At 39.9% G+C, this 12,762-nt stretch overlaps 1 protein-coding gene across 2 annotated transcripts in view; it reads left to right on the top strand.

Moving 5' to 3' along the window:
* The window catches only part of EPS8L1 (EPS8 signaling adaptor L1), a 62,169-nt gene that overhangs the window by 29,685 nt on the left and 19,722 nt on the right, over positions 1-12,762 (top strand). For both annotated transcript variants that reach the window (XM_075191123.1, XM_075191124.1), the window contains 7 exons: positions 2,082-2,140; positions 6,048-6,209; positions 7,438-7,587; positions 7,683-7,765; positions 9,015-9,234; positions 11,104-11,194; positions 12,508-12,557. In XM_075191123.1, coding sequence (XP_075047224.1) covers positions 2,082-2,140; positions 6,048-6,209; positions 7,438-7,587; positions 7,683-7,765; positions 9,015-9,234; positions 11,104-11,194; positions 12,508-12,557 — 815 coding nt within the window. The remainder of the gene's footprint in view (positions 1-2,081; positions 2,141-6,047; positions 6,210-7,437; positions 7,588-7,682; positions 7,766-9,014; positions 9,235-11,103; positions 11,195-12,507; positions 12,558-12,762) is intronic.

The raw sequence follows: 12,762 nt of genomic DNA, 5'->3' as shown, positions 1-12,762 counted from the left end.
TACAGAGATCTTGGGCCTGATTCATTAAGGATCTTAACTTGAGAAACTTCTTATTTCAGTCTCCTGGACAAAACCATATTACAATGCAAGGGGTGCAAATTAGTATTCTGTTTTGCACATAAGTTAAATACTGACTGTTTTTTCATGTAGCACACAAATACTTGATAGCTTATTTGTACACTGAAATTTAAAGTTGATATTTGTGTGCTACATGAAAAAACAGTCAGTATTTAACTTATGTGCAAAACAGAATACTAATTTGCACCCCTTGCATTGTAACATGGTTTTGTCCAGGAGACTGAAATAAGAAACTTCTTAAGTTAAGATCATTAATGAATCAGGCCCCTTGTCTAGATCTGGGTTGTATATGTCTACATATATGTGTATGGTCAAATATGAAAGATCCAATCGTTTGCTCTCATATCCGATTGATCATAGTTAACATCTGTGTCTACCATCTGTCCTCACAAACATATGAGCAAAGATTTTCTTTCCCTATAGGAGTGAGAGAACCAAGGAAATATCTTTATATTCTCGCTATTTCTTGTTTGTTTTTTTAAAGAAGAAACTCTGACGGTTCAGCCAGATTACTGGTACTAACAGATAGCGATCACTCACTACAATAACATACCTCCCAACATTGTTGTTGAGAAAATCAGGACAAATTATGGCACACCCCTGATACACCCAAGCCCAGATACCATGCCATTGCCCGTGAGTCACTGTACTTCGAACAGGCGGACTATGGCGTAGCTAAACTATCCCATACACTGGCCATTTCTTGTGGGTGGGTATTGTTACTAAGTTGGTGGGATGCACTTGGCAAAAGTTAATGATCTGGATAGTGTGACATGGTATTAATCAGATACCTTATCACCTGACGTGCTTACCTTGGTCAGTCCAAGTGTAGCAACGGATTCCCATAGCATAGGCAAACCGAGAGGGGGGGGGGGGTTTATAGTGCCTGGAAACCCCCTCCAAGCTTGGGGCACTGTATAATTGAGGTGGTTGGACCCTGCCCCCGCTTCACACGGCTCTGCTTGAAAAGGGAGAGCTGTGTGCACCTAACAGCAGTGCACGCAGCATTGCCCATGTATATTATAGGGATAGGGAGAGTTGGAGAGCAGCCAAGCACTAATATTATAGCCACGCCCCCATGCATGCTGGTCACGCCCACTGGCGGCGTGGTGTGGAAACCCCCCTCTACAAATCCTGTGTTTGCTCCTGCATTGCCAAAGGTCTGAAGCTTCGCAGAGTACTTGTAAAACCTGCCTCTGTATGTCTTTCTGACACTTTCTTCAAATCTGCTATTTTTTAAGTAAATCTTTCTATCGAGTTCTCTTTCACTGGTTCTGCCAGGAACGGACTGGCGAGAGGGCAGGGAAGCAATTAACACCCAGTTTGAGCATCCATCATAACTGAGCAACGTTTACACGATTCATTGAATCCACACAATATACCCTATGGCAGAGGTGTTCAAACCTAGTCCTCAAAAGCTACCAGCGGCTCATGGTTTGTTTTTTTTGCTGCTCACCGCCCAATTCAGCAAAGGGTTAACACTGGAGAAATCAAAATTATATACCCTTAGTTAGGAAACTGTCACAAATACATAATTGGACTAGATGTGACTGAGTAGATGGGGGGTTTAGGGATATTGATTCTCTCACTTCTAACTTTGGGGTTGTATTACATGGGGGTTCAATATACAATACAACAGGAATCAATATTGAAAACCAAGGACTTTTCAAGGGACAAATATTTCAGATATGGGACTGTTTCATGTACACTATGGACAGTTAGCTTCTTTGTTATTTATTTATTAACTGTTATTGATATAGCATCCAAATATTATGTAACGCTTTGTAGAGAATATTTAATGCACAAACACGCTCACACAGCGTCCCTTGTCTTAGTGATGTCAGTAGCTACTGGTAGATGGTTACCAGGCGGTAATCTCATGAACATTAGTCCCGCTCTCAAAATGGCTGCTGCCTTCAGCTTAGTCAGTGAATACACCTTAGCTTAAGGTGCAAAAATTACTTTTGTGCTTAACAATATTTTATTTTTTTTTTGCTCCACAGAACAAAGGAAGAAATATTCAAATGTCATCATGGCAGATGTGTCACAATACCAAGTGAATGTAAGTTTTTATTTTGTCTTCACTAAATCACTCAGGAAGAATGTATACAATGACATACTTCCATTTATTGCAAAGCCACCTATTGTTACTGTCAATAGAGTCACATGCATGTCTGTCTGTCTCCTGCGGTGTATGATCTTGTCACAAAGAGTAGCAGGCTACCCTGTTATTAAAGGCTATGTCTGCTGAATGTGAGCTCTGACACGATCATCAAATATCTATGGCATTAAACCACTTATTATTTCAATATACAGTCTCTCTAATGTGCAGGTTTGAAAAAATTCCAGGTATTCAAGTTTTTTTTCCTCTTAATTCAGGATGTAAAACAGACCAAGGTCTAGATTTGCCTATAGCAACCAATCAGATTCTAGCTTTCATTTATTTAGTACTTTCTACAAAATGACAGCTAGAATCTGATTGGTTGCTATAGGCAACATCCCCATATTTTCAAACCCACAACTTAGTAAATCTAGCCCCAAGTTTGTTATTAGTTAGCTTCTGCTTATTAAAATGTTGACATTCACGCTGCTTTATATCACTGTAAAGTTATCAATTAGTCTGCAAACCACTTTGTTTGAGGGTGTGTTTTGCTTGTGCAATGTTTTGTCTTTGGCAATAGGTTTGGCGATATTTCTTAGTGACACCTACAGGATGTGAGAGGGTCCTGCATTGCATTAATGAAAACGTTTATAGATTGTTCAGATTTTTGAACAGACAAAAACAAGAATGATATAAAACACTGTCTTAGAGAGTGTGAATGAAAAATAAATCAGCGTAAGAGAAAAAGTAAATAAAAATCCCCAAAACAGCACTAAGACCTCAGTGTTGTTGTTCATAGATTGAAAACATTATTGTTCCACAATACAGACAAATGTTAGAACTGACTTCAACCTACAGGCTGACTGTTTCATACTCATTGGGGCTCATCAGTGTAGGTCAGGACTGTTCTTATTAGTATAGATACCCAAGGAACAATCATTCAGGCTATAAAAGTTTCTACACAGCACAAAAAAAGTTACAACTACGCGTATTAAATACCACCTTTTGATACCACTTTACATTTCCAGTGTAAGCGGATTGATTGTACCCTATAGCCACTGGGATTTATTTTACATACAGTATTCAGTTTATAGTGAGTCAGTGAGAACAGAATGTAGATTGTCTGTTCTAGGGACAGTAAGTAAATACATGTAACTGTGTATGTGAGTGCTATTGTATAATCAAACTAGTGTGACAGAAACATAATAAAAGGTTTAATGTTTAGTATACTGTTACGGAATCTATTATCTGAAAACCAGTTTTCCAGAATGCTCTGAAAACCAGAAATATAAAAAAAGTTAATAACTGCTGCTGCCTGGGTGATTGTCTCATACAAAACAATGTAATCACGCATGATTTTCTCTACACTGTGAGGAGCACTGCTGAATTACTTAATAAGGAGGGGAATGTCCGTAAAAAAAAATGTTTCTGGAGAACCAGAAACCCCCCCCCTGTGTGCGCCCCTGCTGAGTCGGGTCTTGCCCCCGGGCTAATATTTGCCAGCCCTCCCCTGGTCACTGTACTTGTAATGTAATGCATGTTGTGAGAGCACATTGTTAGGGGCACCTCCTCACTCTCCTGATCAGTTTAGGACACACATGAGGGTAAACCAGACAGTACTTTAGGAGAAATAATGGAAACGTAAAAATCAACAAAGTGGACTTTGAAGTAATGTTTTTACCACCCTGTGCATTTTCCGGACCAGCCGCCAACTTGCAATGCTAAGTGCAGTTTTGCTATTACAGAAGACAGGAAGATGTGCTTGCACATGGAAAGAATCATTGGCGAGTCTGTAGACTGAGAAGTTGATAAAGAAACCTTTTAATGGTGCAGAAGTGTAAAATATACTAAGGGGTATATTTACTAAACTGCGGATTTGAAAAAAGTGGAGATGTTGCCTATAGCAACCAATCAGATTCTAGCTGTCATTTTGTAGAATGTACTAAATAAATGACAACTAGAATCTGATTGGTTGCTATAGGCAACACCTCCACTTTTTCAAACCCGCAGTTTAGTAAATATACCCCTAAATGTCATTTCTAGGTAACAACTCCAACCTACGTATTTTTACATAGCTCTAAACTGTGAATAACTTTCCCCATTTAGAACATTACATAAACACTGGCTTCTATTTGAAGACGTATCTGTGTGTCAGGGGTGTGAGATTTATTTGTTTACATGTGATCGCTCAGTTCAGCATTACGTCAGCGGTTACAGCCCTCACGTCTGTTAACGAACCAAACCCCTTTTTTTTTTCTCTTTCTCTGCCCCACCCAAGCAATATTTTGTTTACATCAGAAATGCAGATATGAAATGAGTAATTCAACACAGCATAAGAAGGAACACGGATTGCTGAGTATCTGTCATTGTGTAATGTCTGACACACCAATTAAGATTCACCGTGCCCTTGTGCATAATCCCATATCATGCTCTGTACAAACATTACTGCAATCCACATATTTCTAATAGCCAGTCTGAGGCGTACTAAAAATAACTTCTCGATAAGAAACAAAATGTAATTTTGGTATAAACCCACAGTGAATGGATATATATATATATATATCATACATGCCAACCTTTTGAAGCTGGCTTCCGGGAGCTGGGGGGGGGGGGGGGAGGTGGGCGTTTGGGGTTGGAACTTGAAAAAACGCGTAATTTTGGCCCCGCCACCACTGTAAAATTCCGAAATTAAATCCATTGAATAGCGGGGGTGGGGCTTAATAGCCATAATTAAGCCACGCCCCCCATATTCAATGCCGTTAATTTTGGCATTTATTTTAGGATTCGGGAGTTGGGCCTACTCTTCCGGGAGTCCGAGAGGACTCCCTGAAGTTCGGGAGCCTCCCAGAAATTCCGGGAGAGTAGGCAAGTATGAGTTATATATATAAAATAGTTTTTTTGTGTTTCTGTCTATATTTATGTTGTACATAGAACATAATTTTTATAATAGCTGTGTCATTATTCACGAAGCTGCATAGACCATTTTAAACTACAACATTTGTTGTCTCCACAGCACAGGGGCAGATCTAGATAATTGGTGTACCGGGGGCGATTTAGGGGAGGGGGGGGGGATTTAGGCCCCGCCCCTTTTAGGCACCGCCCTGATCCCCCCCCCCTGGATCCGCCACTGCCACCCCTCCCACCAAGTAAGGGGGGGTATTGTAGGTTAATTGGCTGCTATGTAAATTGACCCTACTCTCTCTGTGTGTGTGTGTGTGTGTGTGTATGTTAGGGATTTAGCCTGTAAGCTCCAATGGAGCAGGGACTGATGTGAGTGAGTCCTCTGTACAGCGCTGCAGAGTTAGTGGCGCTATATAAATAGCTGATGATGATGATCCCAACCCCTCCCACCACGGTCAATTGCATGACACGGCTCTGGCCTCCCGTCCTGGTCAGTTATATGATCTAGACTCTCCAGCTGCTCTGGAACTATCATTTAAAGGGATTTGGGGCAACAAACCTGTTGCTGAGTGCATATTAGGGAGGGCAATTGCTCCAATCACCCCTCCCCACCTCCCAGGTCCAGCACTGGCACATACACTGATTTGTGATGGTTCTATTTGTCATGTCTCTATCACTGGTCATGAGATGCTCGTACCCAGGAGTCATCCTATAGTTTCAGTGGGAAATCTTTTATACCATCCAGGTATTTGATAAGCTTTCAAACAAGCCAGTGATAGATAAATAGACACATGTACACAAGTAGAAATGTATTGAGCGACACATTTGTACACGTTCAGAAATGACCTTTTTCTGTCTGTAGCGGAGACATTGGTAACATCATTATCAGTTTTATTACAGAGAAGAAAGATTCATATTTTAGGCAAAGATACATGTTTTATTCTATGCGATGTCTATTTCTTCCCAGCATTTGGTGACGTTCACAATTGATGAGGATGACGACGTCCACACAGTGGAGGACGCCATCCGCAAACTCAATGCCATGGACGCCAAGGGCAAAATCTGGATTCAGGAGATGATTCTGCAAGTTAACAGCTCCACCGTTAAACTTCTAGATGTGGAGAGCAAGGTGTGTCTCCTTCCAAATCAAACCAAAGTACATTTTGTAACGTATGGCTAATTATAGTAGGCAGATAATTGCTCCCAAATTAGAATGTTTCGGTTTTACATTTATAGATTTTGCTCTTTTGTTTCCTGTCTTTTACCTGGTTGGAACTCTAAAGCATATTTAATGTATTTTGTTTTCACAATCAGGATTGGGTTAATGCAAATCACATCTAAAAATATATATGTTATGCGCTGGCCCAGTGCTACCGTCAGAGGATCTGACGTGGTCGACTAGAGCTCCAACAGGGGTACCTAAAATACTTAACGAGTGACATCATTTAACTAACTGTTTTTACTTTTCTAGGCGCCCCCTCACTGAGTTCCAACCAACCTAATTTAAATTAGACACACCCCCTTCCTCATGTTATAGAACACACTAGATAAATTATAGATAGAATCTGAGTGGTTGCTATGGGCAACACCTCCACTTTTCCTCTTTAGAACTTTTGCTGAATCTACCCGATAATAATTTCTAGCCGAAGGGGAAATATGATGAAATATACCAATTTCCATCCATGAGAAAGTGAAGGTTTTCATTTCTTTCCCCTTCAAATTTTAAATGTATTTTTCTTGGATTAATCAATATCAAAGTCTGTAACTTCCACAATACTTTCATTTGCTTTTCTTTTTATAAGTTTTGATGTTTTTAGGCGTGTTTTGCAAAAGGCATCAGCCATCTATAGCCTCGTGCCCAATCCATCTGTCTGTCTACATGTACTCAAAAAACCATCCCATCCACTTGTGTCATCTGACAGCTTTGTGAAAGTTTTCCATAGTGCAATGTATAACAGACAAACTGAAACCCAGTCACATGTACATACGCTGCTTGGGCCTGATTCATTAAGAATCTTAACTTAAGAAACTTCTTATTTCAGTCTCCTGGACAAAACCATGTTACAATGCAAGGGGTGCAAATTAGTATTCTGTTTTAAACATAAGTTAAATACTGTTTTTTCATGTAGCACACAAATATCAACTTTAAATTTCAGTGTACAAATAAGCTATCAAGTATTTGTGTGCTACATGAAAAAACAGTATTTAACTTATGTGCAAAACAGAAAACTAATTTGCACCCCTTGCGTTGTAAGTAACATGGTTTTGTCCAGGAGACTTAAATAAGACGTTTCTTAAGTTAAGATCCTTAATGAATCAGGCCCCTTATGAACATTTTGTCTTCTGTTTGTGCGCAGGAGGATTTGGAGGTATATCCCGTCTCTGTTATCCAGCGTTGTGACACCATTCTCCCAGAAAGAAGGACTCAGTCTCTGCTGGTGTTAGTATGCCAGGACAGATACCAACCCAAAGCTGATGTTCATTTCTTCCAGTGCGATGATGTTGGGGTAAGACATCTAGATTCAGGACTGCGAGGAAGGAACAACTCACTGTAAAGTCACCAGTCTCTCAATAATTTATTTTTACTTTTATCTTTTTCTAGGCGGAGTTGATACGTGAAGATATTAATAGTGCTTTGTCTGATTTCAAAACTGGTGATAACTCAAAGAGAACTGAAGCACTACGGTGAGTTTCCAAACTGTAACGTATTATAGTTAATCTACATAACTTAAAGTGGATCTTTTTTAGTTAATTTTAAGACTAATGCTTCGGTAATATCAAAGTATTCAGCTTGGTAATATGTCCTGACTATTGCTGTAGCAACTAATTATCTCATATTTGTGACTTATAAATATCTTCCACCATACACAAAAGTGGCTCGTCAAGGAATTAACTTTATTTGACATTGGACATATACATATATTTGTTAAAATGGTGAAAAAAAAACTTGCACTGAACCACAGCAACCAATCAGATATTTGCTTTTATATGTCTAGTCTGACTTAGACACTTAAAGCAAATATCTGATTGGTTGCTACAGTTTTGTGCAAACTTTAGTAAAGGATTATTTTTGTCCGGTGTACCTATCTCTAACTGTCAATATTGGCACTAGAATAAGCTGTGGATGCCATAAATGGTGGCTGAAAGTGAACGCATCAGTTCTCTGTCCATCCTGCATTTTTTGCCTTATAGTAATATGTTATGGTATTTATCCCCTTCTATATTGCATATGAATAAAATATTATTATTATTATTATCGTAGATTTGTAAGGCGCCACAGTGCTCCGCAGTGCCGTACATTAGGGAAGCAGTACATACATAAAATAGGGACATACAAGGCAGACAAATTAAACGCAGACATTAAAACAAAGGATATGAAAGACCCTGCTCATTAGAGAGCTTACATTCTAAATGGAAGAGGGCACAGCTGAAACAAGAGGAGCGAGTGTGGTTCAGAGTGGAGATTGGGATAGTTGTGAGGGTGCATTAGTGTGAATAGTGTTATTAGGGATAAGGTCACCTCTAAAAAAGAGATGGGTTTTCAAAGAGCATCTAAAGATTTGAAGGCTGTGGGAAAGTCTGATTGAGCGTGGTAGGGAATTCCATAAGTGGGGAGCAGCACGGGAGAAGTCTTGTAGGCGGGAGTGAGAAGTGGTTACCCGAGACGAGAAAAGGCGCAGGTCAGAGGTAGCTGTAAATGGGTGGGAGAGTATTTTGATATGAGACTTAAATGAGTAAAAAGTACTAGTTAAGTAAATAAGTGTATAAATAAAATAAAATGATAAGAAGTAGTACTGTCTATTTACCACTACTCATTGTGGCCCATAATCAGGGAGATAGACAGACTTTCTCTGGAGCCCAGGAGATCACCCACTGTTTCGGGAGTCTCCGGAATGTTATCTAAAGCTGTTGTTTGTCTCTGACATGTTTTAAGGAACAACAAGGCGAAGATAAGCCAACAAAGCTCAAGCAGCTCTAATTCATTCATGCCACAGAGACAGTGGAAACAGCCACAGACACAATACGTGACCCCAGCACAGATCCTGGAGAGAGAGTCACAGCGAAGATCTCCAAGATCCACAATAACACCACTGAACCCTCAAATCATTATCAATCCTGTTCCCCAGATGCAGCACTCAAGGAACTCCTCCCAGGTATTTGGGGTAGTGCTTCGATGATGTACAATGATTGCTTCTGAGATTGAAACTGTTTCATGTATGTTTTTTTAGGCAGTACAATGATCCAGATTTCTTCCTGTCTCATTAAAGCGGTGTTAGCATGTAATATACTTTAATCAGTGTAGTCAGCTTGAATTGAAATGCACAGACAAAGACAGGCATAGACCTAGGACTCATTTATGCAAAAGCACAGGGCAAATGGTGTTTTGTGACATCACCAGCCTGCTTTTGCGCAAATGCACCTATTTTCATGGGTAAGTGCATAGATTGGCGGGCTAACATGGCAGGATTTTGCAGTTAATGATTTTCCAAGTGAAGATCAGGGGGTAAATGTATTAATCCTAAATAAAAAGGAACAGTGGAGGTGTTGTCCATAGCAACCAATCAGATTCTAGCTTTCATTTACCTAGAGCATTCTAGAAAATAATAACTTGGAACGTTGGAGGTGTTGCCCAAAGCAACCAATCAAATTCATTTTAGAAGCTTTGTTATATTTAACCCCAGGTCTTCCCTCTATACACACCTTGAAATGTACAAAGTGTCCACATTTTTTGCGGTTAGAAAACGAGCCTTACTGTCAGGTAACTGAGTTATTCTCAAATAAAAGTAAAAATTGCTAAACTCTGGCACCTTAACACGTTTATTCCATAATTAATTAATGTGTGAAATATTAAGAAAACACATAAGTGAAAAAGAGAACAGCACCATAGTTCAATACAGGTAGGAATAAAGAATAATTTATAGTTTACTAGCTGAAGTACCCGGTGTTGCGTGGGTTTAAATCTTCAGGTTATTAAGTTATCAGTGAGGTGGATATAACTGTCATCCTTTTAAAAATAATTAGCATCCCAGCAGCTCTTTCCACACACCCATGAGGTGTCTGACCAGTGTCGTCTTTGTTTTTATATTAAATGTCATCCAAATCCATCCAGTGGAAGGCCCAGATCAGGCTCCCCGGGTCAAAGTTCTGCCCAGCGTACACCAACGGGAGGTCCAAATGGGACCTCAACCGCCTAGTATGTCTTCTGGGATCCAATGTTACCAGTCTGTGAAGTTTTCCTCCAAATCCATCTAGTGGATGGCTCAGAACAGGCTCCCCGGGTCCAAGTTCTGCCCAGCGTACACTAACGGGAGGTCCAACCGGGACCCTAAGCCCCTTAAAAGTTGGCCAGGATCCATCTGGACCACCTCACGTTGCTTTCATCCCAATAGATGCAGGAGTGTCCAAATGCATAACCGGACAGACAAATAGACCAATGATTTTTATATATAAGTTGCTAAGTGGTCCAAGCTGCTGATGTCCCGCTTCCCTAGGGCTTTGCCCACCGTATCTCCTTGAAATAAGAGACTGAGACCTGGGTTTTGCAAAACTAGATAATAGCTTTTATTGAATGAGTAAAAAGAGGATGTTATTACTTATAAAACTTATAATCCACGTTTACCTAATGAACACTGAAGTGATGACAGTAGACTTGCCTTTTATACAAATATTAGCATCACTTGTGTATTATATATATATTACTTTTACCCTTCATCTCCTGAGTGCAGTCGACGTATTCTCCTTAGAGCCCTGGAACCTCAGTATTGCTGGATCTTTAAACAGTTGTCCAGATTGCTATAGCTATAGTGATGCCGTTGCCTATAGTTTAAATGCCTGGCTGTGATTTGCTGTTTGTGATGGCTTTCTTTATTGTGCGGTAGAAAATTGACATTTTGAAGTTCCACACTTGAGAAAAATGATTACAATTTGAATAGTTGTAGTAAATTAAGCTCCGACATAATCGCAGTCAGCGCCTATCATTAGTGATGCACTAAGTGAGATTTTTTTCTTTAATGTGACAATAGGATGCTATATACAGCCAAGTGGTAAGAAATGGCAGGAATTCTGGGAGTCCACAGATGCAGCAGAAAAAGAGCCAACCCGAGCAGACTGTTGGTAAGTCATTGTGAATACTACTCAGTCAATATATATATATATATATATATATATATATATATATGTCTATATATGAAAGGAATTAGTAAGAAAGGCCTATATGAAATCTGCATGCTGATTGGTTACATGGTGGAGACATCACAGGTAAGCGATTGGATGAGGTGCGTCTGCTGAATCTTACATTAAAGCTGGTCGCATATGGAGCCAGTTCAGCTATGCTGGCGGAGGGCCAAAGTGTGCAAATTTGGTTGTTTGTGTGTGGGCTGACCTACCAGGTCACAAAAGGCACTGTGATCTCCAATCCAATGCAATTATTGGTCCAGCCCGGACAAAATACAATTAATCCCAGAAACCTGTCTGGCTGACCCTGGATTTCCATCTGTGAATGATATAGAAACATCATTGATAAGTACATACAGTACAGACCAAAAGTTTGCATCAATTTGTATCTATGATGTATCTGAACCACATGAGATCCATTTCACAAAGGGTTTCCTTAGTCCATCAGAATCACAGATTGCTTTTCATTTGGTGTCAAGTGCAATATTGGGTCCCATTTCTACTACTTATAATGTTTAGGCATCAGAACTCTGAATTTCAGGAAATAACCATTCCAAATGACAGATCTCCAGTGCCAAAAAACTGGGACTATTCTGAGAGCCTATTGTGCCTCTGTAGGGATAGGATATCTGGAGTCTAGCAATAAACTATTGTGCTGCAGGGGCAAACGCAGGATTTGTAGAGGGGGTTTTCCACACCACGCTGCCACATGGGCGTGACCAGAATGCAGGGGGGCGTGGCTGTAATTTTAGACAGTGCTTGGCTGCTCTCCAACTATTCCTATCCCCATAATATACATGGGCAATGCTGCGTGGACTACTGTTAGGTGCACGCAGCTCTTGTTTTTCAAGCAGAGTTATGTGAAGCAGGAGCAGGGTCCAGCCATCTCAATTATACAGTGCCCCAGGTTTAGAGGGGGGTCTCCAGGTACTAGGAACCCCCCTCCCCCCTCGGTTTGCCTATGTGCTTAAGGACAACTAGAAATGAATCAGTCACTGAACATAGGTACCTGCTAATGGTGATACAATAGGTCCCCAATCTTCTTTCTCCATAACCCATGATGTTTAGTAATCCCCTCCGCATAACAAGCTCTTCACACTTGTGTTGGTGGAGCTATAATACTGATGGACTGTATTTATATAACACATATTACCTAACAGCAGATTGTGTAATCTCACAGTCACATATATACTCTAGGCTCTCTCTTTCAGTAATCTCTGGAAATATAACTGATTCAATAATGTTTCTTTCAGTTGATGGAGACACACAGGACCCAATGACCAACCGGGCTGGACGGGAAGTGGTGAGTATCAAAAATGTAAAAACTATTTTTTTAAAAGAGGTACAGAACATATACAAAGAAAACATTTTCATCCCAACAAAGTACTATAATTTTATTATATAAATGAATATAAATGTATCTACCCATGTATATGTATTTAACTATTGATTTGCTATTAAATCAATCTATAAAATGTGCATTAAAACCACATTTGCTTGTTTTTGTT

Source organism: Mixophyes fleayi, chromosome 11, assembly GCF_038048845.1.
Source record: "Mixophyes fleayi isolate aMixFle1 chromosome 11, aMixFle1.hap1, whole genome shotgun sequence".
Taxonomy (NCBI): domain Eukaryota; kingdom Metazoa; phylum Chordata; class Amphibia; order Anura; family Limnodynastidae; genus Mixophyes; species Mixophyes fleayi.
The sequence above is the reverse complement of the archived record's forward strand: the minus strand, read 5'-3'. Positions and strand labels throughout refer to the sequence as shown.